Below are 25,852 nucleotides of genomic sequence, written 5' to 3' on the forward strand. Positions count from 1 at the left end.
GGGCTTTGTCCCCTACTTTGGCCCACATGGAAGAGACAGGGCATACAGGCAAGTGGTCCTCATCGCCAAAGACCAGAATAGCCAATTTTCTATTCTCCTATGCAGATATACTGTAAAAAATTTGAACCATGTCCTACAAGAAGTCAATTAAATTCACAAAGAAAAATAGCAGCTAACGTTTATCGGGGAGTCCTTTGGGCCAAGCCCTGTTCTAAAAGTATGATGCTCATTAACTCAATACAGTCTCACCACAGCCTCATGAGGGAAGAGCTGGGATTATGTCCATTCTGTGGATGGGGAAACCGAGGCACAGCAAGGCTAGTCACTTGCCCAAGGTCACAGGTAAGTACGAACGCTGATATTCAAAGCTCCATTCAACATGTCTTACAGAGACATGGCAAGTAAGTCCTGAGAACCGGGAACAAGGCAAGGGGAAGATTCAAACTAGACCCAACCGAGGAAGGAGAATGCCTGCGGGCAGGCCACTACCCTGCACACATTTTATGCGGTGGGGCGGCACCTTTGGCTCCACCGCCTGGCAGCCCCAGGAAACCACCTCCACGGAGAAATGCACAAGGTGTGGCCAGCTCCTCCCGGGGCACCCGCGTGGCTTCCAAGAGTCAAGGGAAAGCTCTTGGCGGCTGCCTAACCTCCATGGGCGAGTTTGGGGTTCACTCCAACCTGCCGTGTTCACTCCCGGGGCGGAAGAGAGCACGCAGCAGGGAATTGAAATTGGGCCATGTCTGGGCCCCGAGGTGAACAGCACGTGTACCCTCCACTTCTCTGTGGCCTGAAAGGCAGCCTCTGTGAGCCACAGATCAGTGCGTTCTCTGGGGCTTTTCCCTACCTTTTTTCCACGGGGAGTATTCCCATCTAACAAAAAAGGTCAAAGTATTCAAGTGTCCAAAATAAAGGCAAGGCTGGAAAAGGCACCACAAGAAACTTCAAGGGAAGCAAGGTTATTACAATCATCACCATTACTATTAATGGAGCGAATATTAATCGTTGAACGTCTTTTAGGAGCCTTATTTCCAAGTGCAGATCTTAATGCATGCTTGACAGTTTGAGTATCTGAACAGGAGGTGTAGTTTTCATGGGTAAGAAAGTAGAGGCCCAGAGAGTTTAAGTAACTGGTCCAAGCAGGGGTCAGAGCAGCTGATACCCAAACAGCTCGCAGCCCCCTGGGTCTGCAGCCTGGAACCCCCATAACTAGGCACCTTCATTAGAACTGAGGGCAGGTCCCAAGGTGAGAAGATATAAAGTGAACTAAACTTAAAACCACTTTGTACAACCCCCTGCACTGCTGTGGGTGTATAAACTGGTACAACCACTTTGGAAAACCATCTGGTAAGGGTTTTAAGGGTTTTAAACTCCTGACCTTCTGTGTGGGCAGCAAAAGAAGAGTTCACGAGTGCTCATGGAAGGCTTCTTCATAAAATTGGAAACAACCCCAATGTCTATCAACAGGAACATGGACACAGAGATTGTAGAATGTTTCCCCAGTGGAATAATCCATGACAACAAAATGAATGAACCTCAACTACAGCCAACAATATTGCCGGATCTCACAAGCTAGTGGTTGACAGAAGGAAGCCAGACACAAAAGGGCACAGCTGTGTGAATTCTGTTTCTACACGAAGGCAAATTGAACCTCTGGGGTTAGAAAGCAGGATAATGGCCACCTTTGTGGAGAAGGCAGAAGATTACATGTCGGGGTGCTCCTGGGGTGCTAACAAGATTCCATGTCATGCATGGTCTGGGTGGTAATTACCTGGGTGGTCCACCTGGTGAAATGCAGAATACACTATTGATTTCTGAGTGTGCCTATATTTCAATATTTAAATATATAGAAATATTCAGATTTATTCAGTGTATTTCAATAAATGATTTTCAAGTATGAAGAATAGGAAAGCAGATTGAAAAACAAACTGGTTTGTGCTCTTCCTACATGTACACACACACACACACACACACACACACACACACACACCCCTGGCTGCCATCCTTACAAGCCACTGGCAGAGGCTCTGGCCAATCACTGAGACCTCATCCTTCTCCCTAAGACATTTCCAGAAAGGGATGGAGGCTCTCCTTTCAGTCCCAGGCCTCACCCCTGTCCCTGGGTGTGCTTGTCCGTGGCTGAGTCTCGAGGCTGCCGGCGTCGGCTCACTACCCCAGAGCCCACGGTGAGATGGCCTGATGACCTGAGAACCCCCAGCTCTTTTGAGAACGTGTCACCTGAGGCAGCCGGCAGGAGTGCCCTCCGAGTCCCAGCTCCCCAATGCCTCTCTGGCCTGCCTGCCCCCCACTCCGCCCCATCCCAGCACAGCACAAACACTCCCTACCTGCTCCAAGCAGGCGCCCTGGGCGGTAGCAGGTGGAGCCGCCCTTTAGTTCTAGGCAGGGGAGGGGATCAGAATTCCTTGTGAACTCATCACATTTTGGCTCTTCCAGTTAGGTTTCCAATAACCGCACTAGTGGACAGAGGCACAAGGCAACCTTTTTAAATGTGCCTCCCCTGCCCCGCCCCCAACATTCCCGCCGCAGGATTCACAGTCCAGTATCTGGGTGTGTCTAAAGCCAAGTAAACCCTTTGTTTTCCACCTCTGCCTCCCTACTGTCCATTTTCCAAATGCAGCCAGTGATCTCTTCAGAAGGTAAATCGAATCGCGCTGCCCTGCTGCCAGACACCCACCGACACTAGCCCAGCCTCTGACCTCACAGCCTCTGCCGCCTGCCGTTCCCGCTCCCCTAAACACCCTTCCCTCCGATCTTCCCCGAAGCCCAGCTCCCTCAGAGCCGGCCTCGCTGTGCACTCAGTCTCAGGGGGCCAACACCACCTCCACCCAGCGACACTCCGGCTCCTGACCTTGTGTGCTTTCCCTCATGGCTTTTTATCACCATCTGAAATAAGCTGGTTTATTACCTTACAGGCTAACATCTGCCTCGTTTACCCAAAAAAACACCCCACGAGAGCAAGGACTTTTGACTCGCTCACCAGCGCACCCCTTAGTCCCAGAAGGGTGCCTGGCCCAGAAAAGGCAACCAGTTGCTGCCTCTGGGTGAGAGGGAGGGAGGCTGGTGAAGGAGGGATGGAGAGGAGGGCTCCCAGTTCACAGGGTCGGGCTGCTGCTAGGAGCCGAGGCTATTCGCCAGGTACGACCTGGGGCTTTAGAACAAGAAACTGGTTACAGAGGAGACAAGGGGACAGAGAAAAAAACAGTGAGTGTGTGTGTGCAAAGCATGCATTTCGGAAGAGTGCCGCCTGAGTTGGGGCGGGCAGAGGAACACGAGGAGAGGAGTGAGGGTATTATTTTGCCCTGAAATATCACTTATCTTGTTAGCTCAAAAAGAGACTTTTGGAAAACGTCTCAAGTCTTTGGAGTGGAGAAAGCAGAAGCTGCATTTTGGAGTTCCAAGAAGAAAGGGGGCCAAGGCAGCCGGCGGCGTCTGTGTGCAGGAATGCAGCTGGGGAGGAAGAGAGGTGGGGCCAGGTGGGACGCCCAGACCAGACAACGGATCGCTCTGTCGTTAGCAAAGGGTCGGGGAAAGATAACCAAACACTGGGGCTTCCCGGGATCACAGGTGAGCAGCGTGGTCCACTTCTAAGATGATGTGTTTGCATTTGGACCCATATCCTCTGGTGACTCTTCTCTTTCCAGCTGCAGAACCTTCCTTTGACCCTCAAAGCACTTAAGCCCAGCTCTCACAAAGTTTCCAAGGAAAGTCTAGTTTGCCAAAAATCCCAAAAGGCAAATGAATGGCAGGTGAGAAATAGCCCCCACCTGGGAAGCACGTTCCGCTGGAGTTTGGGCAGCCAGAGCTGTATTTTGTGGGGAGACCTCCTTTGGGGAATTGACGAAAGGGATGGAAAACGACCTAGGATGCCTCCCAAACAGACTAGAGAAATGACCCAGGGATTTCCAGTTTACCTGTCAGAAAGAAATGCCAAAGAGCTGAGAAGTCTGAATCCCACATTCACAAAGCCAACAGTGGAGTCTGAGAATGTTTCGTGAGTGCACAGGCCAGACGGCGTCTGTGAGAGGGATCTGAAACCCCAGCAGTTAGGAGACGATGCTGCACCCCTCTTCCTGGCGGCTACAGCGGTGGTGCAGTTCGGGGCTCACCACTGGCCAACAGGCCACACGAGCACCTCCCCAGCAGAGGGACCTGGGCTGGGCAGAGCCTTGGGGACAATTCCAGTCAAGCACGGAACATCTAACCAGCAGCCACATTGCTGCCTTTTGGGGACCACACGGGTGGAGATTATTCTCCTGCCCTGTCATGCTCTGGCCCCCGGAACGTGAAGCCCCCAAATTGAGAAGACTGAATACAGCACATGGGACGGGGCAGTGCTGGTTCTGAACTCTGAGATTCCTTCATGTTATTTCTCCCGCACATCAGGGGAGAGGGGTCCCAGGCCTGCCACGCTGTATAACTCCAAGGGCCCCTGTTCACACAGAGTACAATCAAATACAATGTGAACAGCACGCCCTGGAGTTGTGAGGGTGATCAAGTAATTTTGGCAGGTGCTACCTCCCCCTCGTTTTAGAGATTGATAATGTCCACTAGCTCAGTAAAGGCTCTGAGAAGTCCTACAGTAAACAAGGTTTTTAAAAACTTGGTTTTATCAAGTATTTTTTGCTTTCTCAGCCACAGAACCCTCATTTCAGAGAATACCTCCTAAAATCCCAGGGAACTGGGCTTATGGAGAATGTACTTAAGAAAAGGCTCCACCAGGAGAAGCAATTTCACTATCTTGGTTCTCAGAGACAGCCTTAGAGCTGACTCGTGTTACTGACCCTCTGGGAGGTCACCCTCACCACGACCTTGAACCTGCCTGTGTTCAGAAAGACACTTAGGAGGCCCCAAAGGGTCTCCATTCTCAGCTGCTTTCTCTGTAACACAAACTTCTGTCTGGGGCTACCACAGATACTTAAAGGTTACTCATGACCATGTGAGGCCCCACTTGGAATCTGATGCATCACGGAGAAGCACGGACGGACTCCCATTCTCTACCCGAGACGCTCACCACTGGTCTACAATGTGGGATGAGGGACAGGGTGAGTGGGAGGGGCTGGCACATTTCTCACTCTAGAGACTAAACCAGCGCCGGACAGAGAGTCCACGGGGGAAAGTTCCAGTCCTTGCTCTGGCATCATTTATTTATGAAGCACCTCTGCCCTGATCTAGCCCCTGAGCGCACATGTGGAGAGAGGTCCAGTTACAGCCCCGTTTCATTTACCCTCTCACTCGGGTAAGGCATTCTGCATTAGTTGAATTTTCTACATGATAACCCCCTTTCAGGTAAGCACCAAAACTTTATCTTCACCATTTTGGGTGTAAATTGTTCAAAAGTGGATGACACCTTGGTCTCTCTTTTAAAATAGAGCACAGGTGCCCCGAACTCAACCTGTGTTTGATTATTCAGGACTAGACAGATCAATTATTAACTCAGCAATACCTTGAGGTCAGCCCTGTAAGGCACGTGGGGCAGTCTGACCCTATACTAAGTGACTCTAAGCATCTTTGCTGGATGCATTTGGGGGAAGTTTTTGAAAGACTGTTTTACTAGAGAGAGGACACGGAAACTACAAGAAGTCACCGAACCCCCAGGTAACCCGGATCGTCAAAACTTTGCATAAAGGAAAAGTCAATAGTCTCCGAGTGAGCACCAAAGGATTCCTGCCACTGGAGTGTCTGATATCTAGCACCTGGTCTTTGTGATAACTACGGTGGCTATTTTGAAGTTTTCTGCCTTACTTCCTACTTCTTGGCTGGGTTCCTGAGAGGACATTTTCCTAAATAATTGAGGTTTCAGGGTATATCAGATGCTACTGCCGGTAAAGTGCGAGGCCGGAGCTGTGGATGGCCGCCAGCGGTATAGGCTTTCCTTCTCCCATTCAGAAATTCAAACCACCTGTCTTCTTTCTTCTGGCGCCCCCAGGGGAAGGCTGCTCTGCCTGCCCCGCCCTCTCTGTCCTTCACCCGCACCTGGCTGACCCCAGGTGGGTCCTGCCAACACAACTGGCCCTTCCTCCCTGCGATCACAGACCAATGTCACACACATGGCCACTCCAACAAGACTACCCTCCAGCTGGGCCCCCGCCAACAGACTCAGGCGCCTACAGACACACAAAGCTGCCTCTGCCTCTTTTCATTGGTCCAGCCACCCCATCAGCTGGGCTCACCACAATGGAAGCCCGCTGCTTCCCTCCCATCAATGCGCGGCTCTGTTCCACTGGCACAGGGCAGAGATATGCCCGCAGCCTGCCCGCAAGCCCCCATTCATGCTCCCTTCCGAGAGAGCCACTTTTCAACGAGATTTCTCCTTCCCCCGGCCCCATCCCCCTCCCCCAAACACACAAAAGAGGGCTATAAAGTGGGATTTTTTTTTTCTTTCCGGGAATAAAAGGTTAGCTTTCCTTCCTTTCTGTTTCCCTATCCTTGGTCTAAATTTGGCAAGTGGAAAGAGTGGAAGCAGTTAAACTGACCCAGTTCGTGACCCAGGGGACACTCCTAGGGCCGTAAGTGCCCTCATTTGCTCTTTCTGTTGCAATGGTTGTAGGGGAGCAACTAAAACTCCTACCACCCACCCCAGAACTCCTGCTTGGAGGTGATTCACGCACAGTGTTGGGTGAGGCCTTAAAGGTTATCTTATTCAACTCCCTTAAATTAAAGAAGGGGACACTGAGGCCCAAACAGGTGAAGGAAGATCCCCAGGCCACACAGTAAACTTGCTGGGGAGATGCTTCAGGGCACCGAACTCACGGGTAGTGAGAAAAACAAGCATCTTACCGTCATCCAAGTAGGTCTGGTCCAAGTTCTGCTCCTGTTTAATTGTCACGCCCGCGGGTAATACTTCCTTTTGGTCACTGACTGGAGGTCCGTTTTTGGCGGCTCTTTGGCTTGTGGCATTCTGCTGCTGAATGACCGTGGGGTAGGAGCCCGGGCTCAGCCTCTGACCTTGACTGACAGGGGGTGGGCCGGGCCTGGTGGTGCCGGGCGCGAAGTTCTCGCAGTACACGATGTGCTGGAACTCCTGGTGGCTTCCGCAGCGCAGCTGCTGGTTGGTGGGCGAGTAGTGGATCACCGGTGAGGCCTGCTGGTTGGCTGGACTGGAGTGGAGCAGGGCCGAGCTCTGGCCCTGGGAGCCAGCGTGCACTAGCACAGAGCGGTGGGCATCCGCGAGGGACAGGGGGGCGGCCATGAGGGCCGGCTGCTGGTAGCCCAGCAGGCTGGGGCTCAGGCTCTTGCTCCGCTGGTAGAGGACGGCCGCTGGGTTCTGCTGCTGGTAGCGGGCGTCGGGGGATGAGAGCCCTGAGCGGAATTGCTGGCAGGGAGCCATGGTGGCCACGAGGCAGGAGGGGGACTCGGCCACCATTGGGTGCTGTGGGTAGTAAGGCTGGCTCCCCAGGCCCCCGTGGGCAGGGCTGCAGATCAAGGTGGGGTCGTATTCATCGGTGGGCTCCGTCTTGATGGCTGGGACTGAGAGAAGAGAAAAGCACACGGGGTGCACCATTCTTAGTGCCACAGGGGTGCGCAGAGGATTAGCAGACAGCGGTTAGGAACACGGCCTTAGGAGTCCACAAGGGTGGGATCAAAGATCTAGGCTCTGTCACTTATTAGCCTTGGGCAAGAGGCTCCCTGTGCAATTGTCTTCGGTTAGAAATTTTACCCTGGGTGATGATCTTGAACCATAGGTCTTTCTGACAGTGCAAAAGTGGCTGGTGGGTCTGTGTCAGCCCTTGTGCAGCCTTTTTGCCCAGGGGGAGAGCTCGGGGAAGAATGCTTGATGTAAAATTATGCCTCCGCCTCCTCCTCCTGCTCTAGCAGCTCCAGCCCCCCTCCCCTGCTTGCTGTCCTTCATCATACTCACCACCAGCTGAAGTATCTGTGCACTTTACGTGCTCACTTATTATCTGAAACCCCCCACTAGAATGTCAGCTTCTCAAAGGGGGGATTTTTTTTCAGTGCTGGATCTGCAGCACCTAAAACCGTACCTGGCACTTAATCAGCACTCAGATATTTTCTGGACAAAGGAATGACCAAACGGTGACTGTCAGCCTCCTTAGTTTTGTAGTACTTTGGGGGAATGAGGCCTGCTGGCTTGGGCCTCAGTTTCCCCATCTGTTAGCTGGCAGGAACAATCATACCTACCCCATGGGGTTGTGGGCAAGATTAAATGAGATATGTGTGCATGTATGTACAGTGACTGCATACAGTAAGTGCTCAATGCTTGCTGTTGTTGCTACTGTCACTATTACTACTGTGAGTGTTGGTGAAGTCACCGTTCCCCTCTCCCCACCCAGGACGGTCACCAGAATTCGAACTTCTCCGACATCATTTACCGAAGCACCACCAGGCCCAGGAACTGAGGAATCAGTTTTCTTTTCACTGGAGTAAATGAATTGGTGACAGGACCGTAATCAAATTGGGGGTGGGGGGCGGGGGCTCCCAAATGCTGGGGGCTGGAGGGGGCAAAGGAGTTTCAGCATCTACAGCAAAAACGCAGCTTTGACTCCAACTTCTCAGGAAGCCACTCAAAGACCGTCTCCAGGTACCCGGGCCTCGAGTTCTCACTCGAGCCAAGTTCAGGCAGGTGACTGCTGATGCCCAGACCCAGGGAGGCCTCATCGCCACACAGGAGGGGCGACAGCACGTGCCACATAATTGAAAACCTCCATGTTACAAAGGATCGTTGAACTGCGGTCTAGAGCCCTCCCAGAGATTCTCCCCCAGTTCTGGGTCCCATTAGGCCTTTGCCACTCACGGCACGGAACACCAGTCGTGGGACAATGGAACCCTCACGGTGCCACACAAACCTGTGGGCGCACGCACCCCACCCAAGCCAGGCCCTCACTTTTGTGCTGCCGGCAGCCCAGAGGCTCCACGTGAAACTGTCACAGGATGGAAATTACACCCTGGCTGACATTCTCAGATGGTAGGTTTCCTGGAAAGGCTGCTGGCAGGCCTGTCTCAGCCTTGGGAAGTTTGTAGCCTCTTTCTGCAGCCCTAACCACAACCCAACATATCAGTAATATCCACATTACTTAATATCTGAATCCCCTTCCGTCAGTATTATCTTTCATCTGAATTCCCTGTTAGAACATCGGCTCCAGGAGGGCAGGGATTTTTGTTGTGTTCACTCTTGTGTCTCCAAGCTAAAACAGTGCCTGGCACTCAGATATTTTCTGGACAAATGAATGAATGCAAAATGGCTCTCGTCGCCCTTCTTAGGACTGTAGTGCTTTGTGAGAATGAGGCCTCCTGGCCTGGTTATCTGCCCAGCAACTCCATTTGGCCACCGGGTGACCACCTGCTGTAGGGTCCCTAAGATTCCACATTTTAGGGCACATTCACCTTCTACCCCTATTGTGATCAAATCTAAAACAGGGATAGGAGTCATCAGCTTTGCCACCTTCTGGTGAACAAGTCTACATGTGCCCCATTATTATTCTGCCCTCGCAAGAAAATATTAATAACAACAATAGTTAATATTGTTGATGTGCGCCATCCTAAGCACTTTACGTGCATTTGATTTATATAACTCTTATAAGGAAGATGCCACGTGACAGATGAGGAAACTGAGGCTCAGAGAGGTTGAGTCACCTGCCCTAGGTCACCCAGCAGATCGCGTGCATCCTCACCCAGATGCCGATGCTGCCTCTCCACGCACAGGGGGCCTTCGGAGAGAACTTCTTACCTGGGTGGTAGGTAAAGTGCTGAGGCTGACTTCGTTTTCTTTTCCCGTTGATGACGTAGAAGTTCACCTTCACGGATGTCCGAATGTGCTTGTTCCGATACTCAGGGATCTCAACAAAAAGCATGTTCTGAAAGAAAGGAGTTGTCAATAATTTAACTGCAACCACATCTAAATTGCCATCCAAGGTCCTAAGCACAGTGAGCCAGCCCATCTAGAAGGCCTCGTGGTGGGGAGGGATAAATTGGGAGCATGGGATTAACAGATGCACAGTACCATATATTCAGTATAAAACAGATAAACAACAAGGAATTACTGTATAGCACAGGGAACTATATTCAGTATCTTGTAATAACCTATAACGGAAAAGAATTTTTAAAAAAAGAATATTGATATATACATATACATGACCGAATCACTTTGTTGTACAACTGAAACAAACACAATATTGTAAATCAATTATACTTCAATAAAAATAAAGAAATAAATAAAAGTAAAAGGACTCGTGACACGTTCCGTACATTTACAGGCAAAATTCTAATTAAGGGGAAGTTGACTTTTCAGCCGCAGCGAAGGAAGACTTACCACTTACTCTATCAAGGTATATGAAGATGTCACTGCTACAAATCAAAAGGGCGTGGTGCTCAATAAACGTGTAATTCATTCATCAATTCAATACCCACTGAGTGCCTTTTAGGTCCAAAGCACTGGGACTTTGATGAAGGAAGGGGAAAAAAGAGGGAAAGAGAGCACGAGGGAGGTGGGGAGGGGAGCACAGGGTGTCTGGTCATCATGTCTGGGTGCTTACAGGCTGGCTCTTGTCTTTATCCACCGTGGCCTCCATCTCCCAAATCTGCTGCCCATCTGGAAAAATTTAAAAATGACAGACTTTGAAGGAACTATTAGCAACCGAGATTTTAAGACAAAAACTCACCAACTTATATGTATCTTGGCTTACGTGTTAGATTATTTCAGTAAAGTACACCTGCGCGTTTGCATTATGTATGCATATATGTACATATATGTATTTTTATTTCTATAAACGCATATTTCTTTTTGCAAAGAGAAGGCACCTTGACAAGAGAAAACTGGGCAACAATACAAGATACGGGAAAAAATAGAAATTGCCCGTCATCCCAATACCGTTATCTTTTTTCTCTATATTTGAATGTCTACATATCTTCCTTTCTTTAAAAAAAAAACAAGTATTGTTATACGCTTTACTTTCTAATACGCTTCGTTCAACCAAAGACTATTTCCAAAACACTCTGCATATGCCAAGACTGTCACAGGGGCCCCATTACAGATCCCTGGCTGTCCCAGACATGACTTCTTCATTGTCTGAGAACACAGGTGGCTCACATATTCTGTCCTAAAGAGGCTTAAACAATGTCCTGGCTCGTGAGGCCTTGGAGTGAGTGGAAACACAGGCACCCACCCTTCACCTTTCAGTCAGCAGAGAGCCTGGCTCTCATGTGACTCATTACAACAGGCGCTGAGAGGTTTGCTCAGGGGTAAACCCTCCTCCCCTGGAGCAGGGCACTGGTTCCCCAGTTCGGGGCCAACAAATTGGGCCAAACAAAACTCTGCATTTGCAAATAATAGATTTTTTTTTGCTGACCACCTACATCGGCCAGTGGCAGTTTTCGGCTGAAACAAATCATTTCCACAAGTGTTTCCAGGGTGTTTTGTGGAACACTCGCTCTGAAGAATATTAAATGGGTTTATGAGAAAGGAAAGCAAGTTCTACCAGCTAGTAAGAATTTGGAAAAGGCGGAGTCAGAGTCAAGTGGGTTTCTTTACTGCAGGATTTCTCAGAGCCTTTAATCTGCTCAGGTGCAGCATTAACTCTCCAAGGTGGGCTGGGTATGTATCATGTCCCGACATTTAGCCAAAGCATCCCGCCTCTTGGTAAGCAGTATTAGCAGCCTCTGTGATAGGTTAGATTTGAACCCGTACAGTCTCGGCTCTTAAGGTTCACCCAAAGAAATCTGGTTTCTAAGCATTATTTGAACTTGTATAGGACATACTTCCCAAAATAATAACTAATAAAAGGTCTTGTGACTGCTACCAGAGCTAATGCAATCTAGATGATCTGAAGAAAGAACAAGCACTGAGCCAGTTGGAGCCTTCTCCAACAAGTCAGTCTGCAAGTCTTGGCCTTACGGTTCTATTCAGTGCAATCCCTGAAAGGACTAAGGAAGATACAGGTTTATGTCCAAAGGGAAGAGGAAAACATGGCTAGTGTACTGACTCTCACTATGGTGTGAGATCCCTGAGGGAAGGACCAAGTTATAGCTGTCACGGTCTCCCCAACACCCGACATACTGTAGGTGCCTAGTAAACATCTCACGTCTAGAGCATACGAAAGTGTCAGCGGCTCCAAAGGCTGCTGATGGGGCCAGGATAAAGCCAGGAGCTGACACCAGCCACTGCTCAGAAGGAAGCAAGAAAGGATAGACGGATAGATGTCAAGGAATTTGAAGTTGAGTCATCAAGATAGGGTATTTCCAGTGTGTAAAGCCCGGGACAGAACTCTTCAGAGAAAATCCTCGTTTCTTTATCAAAGACAGGTCAAAGGTCATCCAACAGAGACACGTGTCCCCCTCTCAGGTGGTGGTACGAGCTAGGCACGGGTCCTCATCAAAAAACCACGTCTTTATTCACTAACTGCAGTGCAAGCTCTAAGTCAGAAGATCAAGTAATAAATTAATTGAGGAAATGAACAGCATGTCGATGTCTGGTGTGTCACCCTCGCCCTAGCCTCTCAGTGGCTGAATTGAGTTCTGCCATTGATGGTACCATGGCTCTTTGGGTTTGGTTCATTACCATGTATGAGCGTCACTCACTTAGAAAAGAAAGGACCATTTTCATGTCTCAAAACTGGAAGGAGAGAGAGAGAAGTACCCAGAAACGTGATTGGGAAGTATTAAGCTGGGTCCATAAAGCTGCCACCCAGCTCTCTTCCTTGACTCACGCCAATAAGTGGGAGATGAAGCATAAAAAATACAAAATAACAGTGCGATGAAAAGGGTGTCACCATGAGGAGAGTCCTCAAAGTCCCTTCCCCTGGTCTAAGGAGCCCTTCTCCCCAAATTTCACACTTGTCTCCATCTCCGGCGAGCATACATAATACACAAAACTCCACCCAGCAACAGCCATAGAATTCTAGGGTACAGGTGCTAGACAGTAGCCTTAAAAATTAGCCAGCCCAACACCATCAGATAGGGAAACTGAGGCCCAGAGAAGGAAGGGGGGCTGTCCAAAGACATGCGGTAGACAGTTATTAAACCAACAACTGGCACAGTCCAATAACAAAGGGAATGCTTTCAAGGAAAGAAGCTCAAGGTTACTAAGCAGAGAGAAGATGCCAGCTTCCTGGGAGGCTGGAGAAAGGTCCTACATAGGGACGATCTTTTTATATCGCATCCACCGCGTAGGTTCACGCACATCTTCTCAAACCTTTCCCTGCTTCCCCTGTGCCTCCAGAAATACCATCTAAAATCTCACGGCGGCCTTGAAGGCCCTGCCCCACCTTGCTCCTGCCTCCATTCCAGCCTCTTGGGGCACCATTCTCACCCCACCTACTACTTTTTTTAAAAGCCAATTGGCCTCACCCCAGAGCTCTGGCTTGTTTTGTGGCCTATAGAGAGTGGCTTAGCGGCTTTTTAATTAGCTGCTGCCATTTCAAAATGAGATTTCACCAGAAAATGAAGTTTTTGCTCCTGAAAAAAAAAAAAAAAAGAAAATTCAGATGATCTGGCCGTTCTGGGCACCCCTGACAGGAACTGGACCACGGCGGCCTCTCCGGACGGCGCTGCAGGCGCCCCTTCACCACAGCCCCTGCCCTGGCCCGCACGTCTCCCACCCACTTTCCAGGCCCTACCTTAGTGGACCTTTGAGAGACAGGTACCTCTCCCCACACCGTGACGAGGGGAACTGGTCAGGGTTCTGCAGAAAGGCCCTCCACTGGGATGTGCCCGAGGTTTTCTCAGGACTGTACGACATTTTGGCCAGAAGAAGCCACCGCCCAGTATCATCTCAGGCAGCGTCCCACTCTGCTGCTGTATACCGCTCCCCCCCCCCCCCAAAAAAAATACAAAGACCCCCGGCCCTTTCCTATCTGTCAGGACAGGAAAACTCACTTCCCTTCCTCCGGGACCACAGGCCCCTTGCTCCAAGGACCTGACCTTCTCTTTGCTTCAAAACCAGAACCACGTGCCCAGGAGGCCCTCAGCCAGCACGCGGCCCAGAAAGGGCCCCGATGCATCGACACAGGGCTCCCAGCGTGGGCTGCAGAGGGTCGTCCCTCCACCCGCTCGCTGAGAAGCCCTCCCAGCGCCATCCCTCGAGCTCCAGCCTGGCAGCCCGGCGGCCACACCCCAAGCTCCAGATGTCAGCCCAGGAAAGCAGCCCGTGGGGTTTAGGAGGAAATGCCTACTCACCCCAGCGTCCCCCAGCGACACATTTACTGTAGCCCCCAGCCTTCTCGGGCGTGTTCCGTGGCCAGAACAGACTTCCCCTCTATGGGTCACCAGAACACTCTCCATTTTATCCTACATACCCCAAACTCCGGAGCAGACAGACCCAGCTTTGAATCCCTCCTTGTGTTGCCCCCAATTAGCTGTGTGAACTGGGATAAGATGCTTTACCTCTCTTTATCTCTTATCCAAAATACAGGGATAATCACAGCACCTATACATCACAGGTTCATTCCAAGAGAAGAGACCCAGACAGAGTATAAACATTCAACAGACATTGGCAAGCATTAGCAGCAGGGCTAGCAGCAACAGATGATATAAATATTGGCTCCTTTATCATTTTTTGCATTTGTTCCACGACTGAAAAAAAACACAAGCATTTTTCAATCAGAAAATAATAAAAAACATTCTCTGATTGCAGTTATAAATACATTTGCCTGCAGGCATGGGCTGGAGGGAATTTACAAAAGGACAATGTCTGTTACAGGAGACAGGTGGCATGGTGCCTGAGTTTCTTTCCTTTCAAAAATGGGTGTTTACACCATTATCTCAACTTTTTAATAGCCCCAAGGGCAGCTTCAGGCATCTAGCCTGGCTGTGCATCTCCCGTGGTCTCTGCACTCCGTTCTGAACAAACAAGCCCTCAACGGGAAGTGAAAGCTGCCGTTGTGTCCTTGATGTTACATAGCATATGGAAGACACACCAAGGGGGCTGGTCTCTAAGGGGAGCACGCGGCTTACAAAATACCTCAAGGCCATTTTCCTGGGATCTTCTTCCATTCCCCCACCCCACATGAAATCCCAGCTCATAGGTCCTGGGTTTCAGCAAGAGAACATACTAATCCCATCCTCTGAATGGAGCTTCCAGGAGGCAGTGGAATTCACAGTAAATGCTGGCAGGACTCTCTCAGCCTGATGTTACTCTGTCTGGGTTCAAGTCCCATCACTGCCATTTACTTGCTGTGTGGCCCTTGAATGGTATCTTAACCTCTCTGTGCCTCAATTTCCTCATAGGTCAGACAATAAACTTAATTTCTTGACTTCAAAGAGCTGTGATAAGAATTCAAATAGAAATTATACGTAAAATCCTTAGCAAAATGCCCAGCCCATAGTGAGCACTGTTATCACTATTATTATTTTAGAATTTGGTATCTCACATAGGTCCAACTTTAAGGAGAAAGAATTGGCTGGCCATCTTGACCCCAGTATTCTGGTGGGTATCACAGCTTCTCGTTTCAGTTCTTTGCATTACACTTCTCATTGCAAATAAATAAATTGGCCATAGAAAGTATTGATAGGGGACAGACTGAATCGATCATGGGCCATCCATACTTGGTATGGAATATCAGGTATAGAAATATATTCAAATAAGGACGGTCATGTTTTCTGACCTAGAAATGCATCCCTGCTATATTAAAAAGCAGAATTTTTTTTTCTTATTTCTTTTTTTTTTGGCTGCATTGGGTCTTCGTTGCTGCACGTGGGCTTTCTCTAGTTGCAGTGAGCAGGGGCTACTCTTTGTTGCAGTGCGCGGGCTTCTCATTGCGGTGGCTTCTCCTGTTGTGGAGCACAGGCTCTAGGCATGCAGGCTTCAGTAGTTGCGGCACGTGGGCTCAGTAGTTGTGGCTCACCAGCCCTAGGGCAAGCGGGCTTCAGTAGTTGTGGCGCACGGGCTTAGTTGCTCCGCAGCATGTGGGATCTTCCCGGACCAGGGACTGAACCCATGTCCCCTGCACTGGCAGGCAGATTCTTAATCCTTGGGAAGATTCTTAACCAGGGAAGTCCTAAAAGCAGAAGTTTTAAAGTGTAGCAGACTAGTACATGAGGCATGACGTCACTTTGTGAGTCTATAAACATCTCTGCTTATGCTTAAGGAACCTGTGCCCCGAGCTGCCTGGACAGTCACAACCCCACGCCTGGGACTGGATGGATGAGGTGAGACCTTCACGTCTTCCTTCACATGATTCAAGAAACATGGTAGAATTATGGGTGATTTTAATTGATGTGCATTTTTAAAATAAAGTTTTTCTCTTAAGAAAAAAGTATATTGGGGGCTTCCCTGGTGGTGCAGTGGTTGACAGTCTGCCTGCCAATGCAGGGGACATGGGTTCGAGCCCTGGTCTGGGAAGATCCCACATGCCACGGAGCAACTAGGCCCGTGAGCCACAACTACTGAGCCTGCGCGTCTGGAGCTTGTGCTCCGCAACAAGAGAGGCCGCGATAGTGAGAGGCCCGCGCACCGCGATGAAGAGTGGCCCCCCTTGCCGCAACTAGAGAAAGCCCTCGCACAGAAACGAAGACCCAACACAGCCATAAATAAATAAATAAACAAACAAACAAACAAATAAATAAATGGATCATCACATTAAAAAAAAAAAAAGTATATTGCAACTGCTTGTTGATTTGTCTGTCTCCCAGGAGCCCCCTGGGGCCACGATCTTAGAGGGAGGATGGGCATGGACCCCCAGTGTGGATTAAGCTCCTACAGCACAGCAGGCCCCCTGCAGGCTGCTGGGGCCTTGACGCAAGCCACACATGCCCTCTTGCCCTCAGTGGCCCCCAGACAAGGAGGCAGGGCCCTGGGTCCCACTGGAGCTCAAAAGAGAAATGGATTGAAGGTTCCTCACCTCTGCTGGGATGGGGACACTGCCTCCTTCCTCAGCCTCTGACCCCCGACTCAGCTCCGGACACACTGGCCTCCTCTATCCCTCCAACAACCATGCCTGCCCTTCTCCACACCTCACCAGGACCAGTTCCTCCCCATCCTTCAGGTCCGGCTCAGGGAGGTCCCCCCATCCTCTGTCATTTTCTTCTCCTACCTTCCACTCTCTGACATCATTTTATCGGCCCACTGGTTTTCCATCTCTCTCTCCTGCTAGGCTGAGGGCTCCCGGAGAGCAGGGCCACATGGCAGTCTTGTTCTCGGCTTTCTCCCCAGCACTACGTGTCTGGCCCTTAATAGATGCTCAATAAACAATGGTGGACTAAATATACAAACTGACCTCAGATTCCCCAGTGCTCAGCCCACAGCCAGAGCTCAGGAAATGCCTGACCACTGGCCTCTCCAGCAAAAAGACCCCACAAAGAGGAATCACCGAACCCTTGTTGAAGAGTCCTTTCTGGGAACGGACTGAGAAGGAATGAGCCTGGAGTACAGATGCAGACAAGGAATCAAACTCAACCAGAGCCACTCAGCCCGAGTTCTAGATAATCCACCTCCCGATCCCTACCCCAGGTCTGGGACTTGGAAAACCTGCCCAGAACAGAAGAGGCTCAAGAAGACCAAGTCTGCTTCTCCTGCTCTGGCTGAGATGAAATAAAGGACTTCGGTCTTTCAAGCAGATGTTCGGGCAAACTTCCCCTGTCCTAAATTAACACGGGCTGGCAGCCAGCACAAAATAGGCTCTTCCAAGTCTTTACTCAGAGGCAAAGAGAAAAGAGCCAATTTCTTTGGGCAAAGAGGTTGGGTCTAGAGAAGACTTAGCGAGACTCTGCAAGAGAAAAAAAAATGGGGTGGGAGGAAGCGCATGGCCCAAGTAACACCACAGCCTTTGTTTTAACTTGGCCGCAGTGCCAGGGGAACATGCCTCAATAGCCAGTGCGTCTGTGGATGGATGGCCCCTATACTTGGGTTCGTTGAGTGGATTCTCTTTGCAGGCAGCTCTTGAACCCTACGATGGAGCAAAGCAGCAGGAAGCAGCAGGGCTGGCGTTGTATCCGGGCTGGAGTCTTAGCAGTCAGCCTCGTGTCAGCAACAGGCTCATGTCAGCACTCACAGTAGAAACGCGCACGCTTTCAGGAGGAGGAAAGCAAATCCGTCCTCAGTGGGGCCGTGAGCGTGCCACTGGGCTCGAGGCAAACGGAGAGGAAATCAAAGTGTCTGCTTGGGTTAGGAAACCGTGTGTGACGCTTCCCAGGCCTGGCCCTGCTTTTAAAAATTAGCTAAATGAAGAGGGTTGAAGTCATTTCAGTCTGCTCTTTACGACTGCTAAGTAGCAGAAAAACCCATGCTTCCTGGACGCACGGGCTTAACGAGCCCAGCAGATGGGGGGATCGGGAGTGGCCCCTTAGTTAGGATTTCACCCACCCGAAATGGTACCACTGCCCCTGCGTATTTCCTGAGAGCTGGAGAGGAGTGCCTTGATTCCCACACCTCCCCCTCTCCTCCTGCCCCGCCACTTCCTGGTGGGCTTACCTGCCCTGTCCCCCACCTGCACAACTGCAGCGGCTGCTCAGTCACCTCCCAGCTTCCACCTGTCCCCGCACCCCAACCCCCAAAGACCATTCTCTATCCAGATTGCCAGAGCAACCTTAAAAATGTAAATGAGATCATGACACCCCCTCCCTGCTTAAAAGCTTCCAAGAGCTACTCGCTTTTGGAATGAAATCCAAACTCCTCGCCACGCCTACATGGCCCAGCATGACCTGACTGCCCCCCCTCCCCGGCGACCTCTCCAGGCTTGACTGGTGTCACACTCCCACTCACTCTCACCCTGCACCAGCCGCCTGGGTCTGCTTTCAGTTCCCCAAACACCCCAAGCTCATCCCCATGCTGAGACCCTGGCACAGGGCAGTTCCTTCTGCCCTGGACACTCTTCTGACCATCCACATGGCTCCCTCTTTCCCGCCTTTAGGGCTCTGCTCAAAGCCACCTCTTCAGGGAAGCCCTCCCTGACTGCACTGTCCATGGTTGCCAGATTTAATAAATAAAAATACAGACCGTTCAGTTAAATTTGAATTTCAGAAAATGATTTTAACTACCAGTTTGTCCCAAGCTCTGTGCCACTGCACAGGACATACTCATACTAAAGAAATGCACTGCTTGAGATTCAAAATTAACTTAGCATCCTATATTTTTCCCTTAACTTCCAGCCCCTTTGCTCTTGCTCCTAGGACTGGTTTCCCCGTCTTCACAGCACTCGCCCTGTCTCAAAGTGACCTGCTTATAAACAAGTTTGAGACTATCCACCCGCTGAGGGCAGGGATCTCGTATGTCATATGCCCCCAGTGCCTGGCACAGAACCTGCACACAGTAGGGGTTTAATAAACATCTGGGAGCAACTATGGAAGTCCTGGGGGCTGAGTGAGCAGAGGAGTGAGGCTAAAAGAGCATTAACAGGTCATTTACATAGAGGCCGGATTTCAGCTCATCTTTCATGCCTCCAGGGGCACCTCTTCTCAGCGATGGGATGTCATCTCTAGATGTCCCACACCAGCTCACACAGTCACCCTGGGAACCGGGAAGTGGGAGTTTGGGACCCCGCCTTCCTCTGACGTGCCCTGTCACCTCAAGGAAGTCTGCCAATCTCCCTCGGTGAGTTGGCTTCCCATCTGTAAGATGGGGGCAGGGGGCGGGCCATTAGTCATGTTCCCTCCACTGTATCGGGTGTGACAGCAGGAGTCTAAAGGCTCGGGGTTGAGAGGAGGGGAGAGACCCACCCGTGCCAGGAAGGACTCTTCTCCCAGATAAGAAACCAACACAGGCCTGCCTTCCCCGCCCTCTGTTAAGTAAACTGAGCTCCCAGAGGACACATGGAGGGTCAGCTGACATTTTCTGGACACCTCCTATGGCCCGACACTTTCAGATCCTTGATCTCCTTTTATTGCTGAAATACCACCAACACCATTTTAGAGATGGGGAAACTAAGTCCCAAAGCACATAATATGAGGCCTATCCAGGCTTCAAGCCAAATCTGCTGGATGATCCAAAATCCAGCCTGCTGACTCCTTAAATACATACAATTTTTACTTTAAAAAAAAGGTATGCAACCACAACTGTAAGGGGGAAAAAAAAAAAACACAAGAGGGTGTCAGACCATTCATTAATAAAAGATATCATGATTTTCTTGACGGAGGTGGAAATTCCAGCCTGCTAATTGCAAATTACAGAACGTCTGTTGGTGCCAAGAATAATTTCTGATGGTGGAAACACTAGGACCCGAGTTAATTAGAAAACATTTCTCTGTGTCCTCTTTTTCAGGCCTTTAAACAGCAGGATCCTTTCACTCCAAAGTCTGTTCTCGCATGCAAGAGGACTTTTCAGCCCTCTGAAAATAAGACCATTTTCTCTATCTCCAGTGGGGCTCCCGAGTGGCGATCTGGCCTCTGTCTTTGGAGGAAAGCTCTGTGTCCCAGCCAGCTGTGTGTAAGGGGTGGGCTCCAGCTCTGGGGGCCAGTGACACCGTGGACGTGAGTCACCAAGGGCAAAGGTCTACAGGGCCTTAGTCATGGGCAAGCCCAGCTTGGAGTCTGACCTTTCCCAGAGGGAAGACCAAGGCAGAGAGACTCCCAGACCAGGTCAATTTTTTCAGAAGACACCAGACCGGGTGAAGCCCAACCCACGGAGAAAAACAGGTGGGAAGAGGAGGTGTCTTCTCTAAGCGAGTTCCAATGTTTCCAGGGCACTAATTCATGGAAAAGTACTTAATTTAGCAAAAAAATTTTATTTTAAGCATATGCATTTGTATTTATTAAACAAAGCTCAAAATACAACCTTTGGGAACCTCCAAGTCATAAAATGACTCACATTAGGATATGATGACTCAGTGGGAAAGAGGGAATTCCACCACCCACGCCTCCTTTCTAAAAAATCAATTTGCCCTCTCAACAGGTGATTGGAGCCTCTGCCATCAGAGTGGTCCAAAAAATCGTCCAACAAAACAAAACACAAGTTCTCTTCAAACAATTTAAGTTTCAAAGCTGAGTAATCCGACGCGGGCAAGTTTCCAACCTACGCCCCCGCGGGACACAGAGAGCCAGGGAGCTACTTGGCTGGGGCCGGGGGCCTGAATTAAGAAAGATTTACCAGCTGAAAAATTCCAAAACCCTGTGTCATGTGGAGGAACCTTCCAAAACATTGGATCCCACCCAGGCGCAGCGAGTCGCTCAAAGCCATGGCAACCCGGTTTCCGCTGCCACATCACTTTTATTTTTGTGTCCTTAGATTTTTTCCTGTTTTGCAATGTTTTGCTGGGACCCCCGACTCCGCCTGAGGCCTGGGTGGCCGGGCGCCAGCGTTACCAGCTGAAGTCAGGAACAGCCTGGACTTCCCGGCGTGACCTTCGCCTAGAAGGTTACACATTTTTTAAATTTCACAGAATATATAAAGGCTTTTCAGCAATTATTGAAAATGGTAAATAGTAAAGATGCTGATCGTTCTGCTGGGTTCCTCTTTGTCCTCTTGGATGTGACTAGAGAGATTCCTTGGGGATTGATGATAAATGTTGCCTGGGATTCCAGCTCTGTTACCTGCTGTGAGCTGACCTGGGGCCCATGGCTTGACCTCTGTGAGCCTCAGTTGTCTCATCTGTAAAATGGGGGTAATGCACCTGCCTCTCGGGGCCAGTGTGACTATTAAAGGAGAGGACAGGGCTTCCCTGGTGGTGCAGTGGTTGAGAGTCTGCCTGCCAATGCAGGGGACACGGGTTCGAGCCCTGGTCTGGGAAGATCCCACATGCCGCGGAGCAAGTGGGCCCGTGAGCCACACCTACTGAGCCTGCGCGTCTGGAGCCTGTGCTCCTCAATGGGAGAGGCCGCGATAGTGAGAGGCCTGCGCACCACGATGAAGAGTGGCCCCCGCTTGCCACAACTAGAGAAAGCCCTCGCACAGAAACGAAGACCCAACACAGCCATAAATAAATAAATTAATTAATTTAAAAAAAAAAAAGGCTAAGTTGACAAGCCTTGTTTAAAAAAAAAAAAGTTGTTAAAAAAAAAAAAAAGGAGAGGACACATTCATTCAACAATATGTATAAGAACCTACTAAGTGCCAGGGGCTGTTCTAGATGCTGCACATACAGCAGCAAACACCAAGTCCCCGTCCTCAAGGAACTCTGACGTGGGAGACATCAGAGACAAGATAATTCCAGTAGAGCTAAGTACTACTGGGAAAACAGGGCAGGGCAATGGGACAAAGAGGGACAGGGCTGTGGCGGAGGTTGAACAACTTCAGAGCAGTTGGTCAAGAAGGGGCTCCTTAAGAAAGTCACCCTGAGCTGAGACTTGTAGGAGCAGGAGGCCACAACCCATGAGGAAACAGCAAAAGCAAAGGTCCTGTGACAGAAAGGAGTGTGGGGTGTTTGAGGACAGAATGAAGACGGTGTAGCTACAGCCAAAGGAGCAAGAGGGCAAGTCAAAAAAGCTGAAATCAGAGAGATGGGCAAGGGCCAGCACATACGGGCTCTTGGAAGTCATGCAAATGATTAAAAATGGTAATAAAAACAATATAATAATCATTATTATTACTGCTGCTATAAATAAGATGCCATTTTCCAAAACATCGAGCTTTTCTAACTTAAGAAACACCACGCTACCCCTCTCCTACTGTTTTTCCACCGTCCTCCAATTTGTCATCCTGCTGGAGTGGAAACTGCCAATTCCATTTCAGTCGACGGCTATAAAAAGAACTTTGGAGCTGGTGGTGCCGATGAGCCAACATGGGGGCTAAGATTAGCCCAGGAGGCTGTCCACCTTTCCTTAATGTGAGAACCAGCTGGGGTTCCCCTTCCTTGGAAAACTTCAACTGTTCCACTCCGCCCCACCTCGCAGCGGCCCTGCTGGCCAAACTGTCCATGGAGATGGGAACGGGGCTGCGTTTTGGAAAAAAGAAGTTGAGCAACAGGGATTCCCCCTGCAGAAGGCAGTCCTGGGCTGGGAGGCAAGTTCTTGGGGTCAAAAGAGCAGGACTGGCTTCCTGCAAACACAAGGCAATTCCCCCCTCTGTCTGTCAGAGCCACCCGGAGCCAGACAGCCCACCAGAGAAGCCCACCACTTCTCTGAGGGCCCGGGGACACCTCAGACACCCCGGCTTGTCTGTTGGCATCGATCCAGGAACCGTATTCACCCCAGGTTCTTTTACATTAGACACGCCACAGTCCTAAATGGACCTACCTGGCCTCAGTGACTTGCTGCAGAATTCAAGAGTCTATCTCACCACAAAATGGTTCAAGTCAGTGGCTCAGAGAAGCTAAAGGATCTTCAGACAAATTAACCTGGTTCTGAGCTTTTTCAAAGTAGAAAAGCTGAATGATCAAGGATACAGATGCTAGAGCCAGGCTTCCTAGGGGCCAACCCAGCACTGCTATTTACCAGCTGTGTGATCTTCGGTAAGTTATTTAACCTCTCTGTGTTCAGTTTCTCATCAGAAAATAGCTATCTTGTAGGGCTGCCATGAGGAATCAGATTGTTAATACATATAAAGTGCTTAGAACAAGGCCTGGCACATAGTTTATTATTACTTATTCGTGTTTTTCAACGTCTCTTGGTTCCATGAGATAAAATCGTACCCATCCTTGTCCTTCCACAGCCAAGATATAATGATGATGATGATGATAATAATAAAGGCTGACATTTAATGAGCATCTATAATGTGCCAAGCTCTATGCAAAGAGCCTAATCTGTATCATCTCATTTAATCTTCTTGTCTCTCAAGTGAAGTCAATCATCTGTATTTTACAAAAGAGGAAATATTGGCTCAGAGAGGTGACATGACTTACCCAGGATGACAAAGCTACCAAATGTAGATCATGGGTTCGAACCCAGGCCGTCTGACCTCAGAGCTATGCTGGTAACCACTGCAGCTTACAGCCTCCCAAAGTCTGCCTGCCAGGCCCGCACTGGGGCAGTGTGGGTCCAGTAAACGATGTCTATGGCCTAAGCAATGAGAATTCTGGAGAAACCGTAAAAATAACAACGAACACTCCACAAGCACGCCCGATGTGCTGAGTGCCCACTGCTTGCTTATGCATTTAAACTCTGGGAGGGAAAGACTGTTATTAACTCGCTCACTGGAATCTGAGGTCCAGGGAAACTGAACAACAGAACGACGCTGTATTATCTGCAGGTGAGTCCCCTAACTTCTCCAGGCTTAGCCACCTGCCTCCCGCGGTGTCCAGTTAGATGAGACAAGATGCAGAAAGCAGCAGGCAAAGGGCCCGCCCACAGACAGCGTTCAATCAGAGAAAACTATTATCATTCCTCTTCTTATTAACATGCAATTTTTCAAAGTTGAAACAGACTGTGGGTTTTCCTCCCTTCAAGAGGTAAACCGAAATTTCTTCTGAAACCAAGAGAAGGAAAGCTAGAGAGTAAATGCCTTCCATCCATCCAGCCAGCCAGCCAGCCAGCCAGCAAATACCTATTGGAGGCGCTTGAGTAGCCTCACAAGTAGCCTCACAAGCTCCCTAGACAGTTTAAAGCTGTCTGGCTCCTAACTCCACACGGAACTTGGTAGCACCTGGCCTCCAAGCCATCCCTGCACACTTCCAGCAGCCCCTCAAGGAGACTGCCAACCTGGACACAGAGGACAAGATGTCGGTATATTACTAGCATTTCCCCTCTGCCAATAAGGTGCCTTGAAGCCATACACTTCTTGTGAAAGTCAGCAGAAGGCCAGCAGGATGATTTCCTGGTCCTGAAGATCCGTCAGGTAATGTTTACTTGGCCATTTACATTTCATGCCACTCTCCTGCTCAAGAACCCGCCATGACTCCCTATTACCTTACTCACATGCAGACTAAACCAAAGCTGTGTCTCTACCTGGCATCAGAAGACCTCTCTGCTCTGGGCTTCGCGTGCTCATCAAAGCACTTCCTGGTGATAACCAGCCTCTACTCCAGCCACACAGGTTTGCTGTCTGTCTCATGAGAGCCTAGTAACTTCTTGCCACGAGACTGCTGTTCCACCGCCTGACAAAGTCTCCTCCAAACTGTATCAAGACGCTTAAAAATGTGCATGCCCCTTGAATCCACTACACCACATGTAAGCCTCAACCCTAGGAAATAACAATAACAAACAGCATTAGCTAATACATATCAAGCACTTACTATATACAGTTGGCCCTCTGAATCCACAGGTTCCACATCCATGGATTCAACCAACCACAGGTAAAAATATTCCAAAAAAAAAATTCCAGAAAGTTCCAAAAAGCAAAACTTGAATTTGCCATTCACTGGCAACTATTTACATAGCATTTACCTGGTATTAGGTCTTATAAGTAATCTAGAGTGATTTAAAGTATATGAGAGGATGTGCATAGGTTCTATGCAAATACTACACCACTGTATACAAAGGACTTGAGCATTTGCAGAGTCTGGTATCCACGGGGATCCTGGCACCAATCTCTTGCAGATACTGAGGGACAACTGTACCAAGCATTTATGAACTCTTAATCGTGTGACCACCCTATGAGGTAGAACTGCCACCATTCTCTTTATACAGAGAAGGAAACTGTTGCCCAGAGAGGTTAAGTACCTTGCCCAAGGTCCCCCAGCTAGAAAGTAGTAGACCTGGGCTTTGAACACAAGCAGACTGGCTGGAGAACATGAGTCCCTACCTAGCTGACCAAAGGAATGTAGAGGATGTTCATCACTGAGTTACTTACAATAGCACAGAGTTGGAAGCAGCCTAATATCCAATAAAGGGAGAATGGTTAAATAAAGTACTGGACAACCATATGACAGATGCAATGCACCCACTTACACATCTGCGTTCCTCTCCCCTCACGGCACCACCACAGCCCCTCAAACCCGCAGGGACTGACCACGTGCCTTCTGAACCACTCAAAGCCACCTGTCCGTCTCCCCACTGCCACAGCCTTACTTAATGCCCGTTTTTGTTTTTGTTTTTGTTTTGGCAATGGCTTCATCAAACCTCTTTAAAACCATCTGCC

The 25,852-nt window shown here is 49.6% G+C and overlaps 1 protein-coding gene across 5 annotated transcripts in view; it reads right to left on the reverse strand.

The window, feature by feature from the left end:
- Positions 1-25,852, reverse strand: part of NFATC2 (nuclear factor of activated T cells 2) — a 159,054-nt gene that overhangs the window by 37,573 nt on the left and 95,629 nt on the right. For all 5 annotated transcript variants that reach the window (XM_057528868.1, XM_028167299.2, XM_057528869.1 and 2 more), the window contains exons 7-9: positions 10,512-10,567; positions 9,707-9,833; positions 6,799-7,488 (exon numbers count right to left, since the gene is read on the reverse strand). In XM_057528868.1, coding sequence (XP_057384851.1) covers positions 6,799-7,488; positions 9,707-9,833; positions 10,512-10,567 — 873 coding nt within the window. The remainder of the gene's footprint in view (positions 1-6,798; positions 7,489-9,706; positions 9,834-10,511; positions 10,568-25,852) is intronic.

The sequence above is a fragment of the Balaenoptera acutorostrata genome, chromosome 15 (assembly GCF_949987535.1).
Source record: "Balaenoptera acutorostrata chromosome 15, mBalAcu1.1, whole genome shotgun sequence".
Taxonomy (NCBI): Eukaryota; Metazoa; Chordata; class Mammalia; order Artiodactyla; family Balaenopteridae; genus Balaenoptera; species Balaenoptera acutorostrata.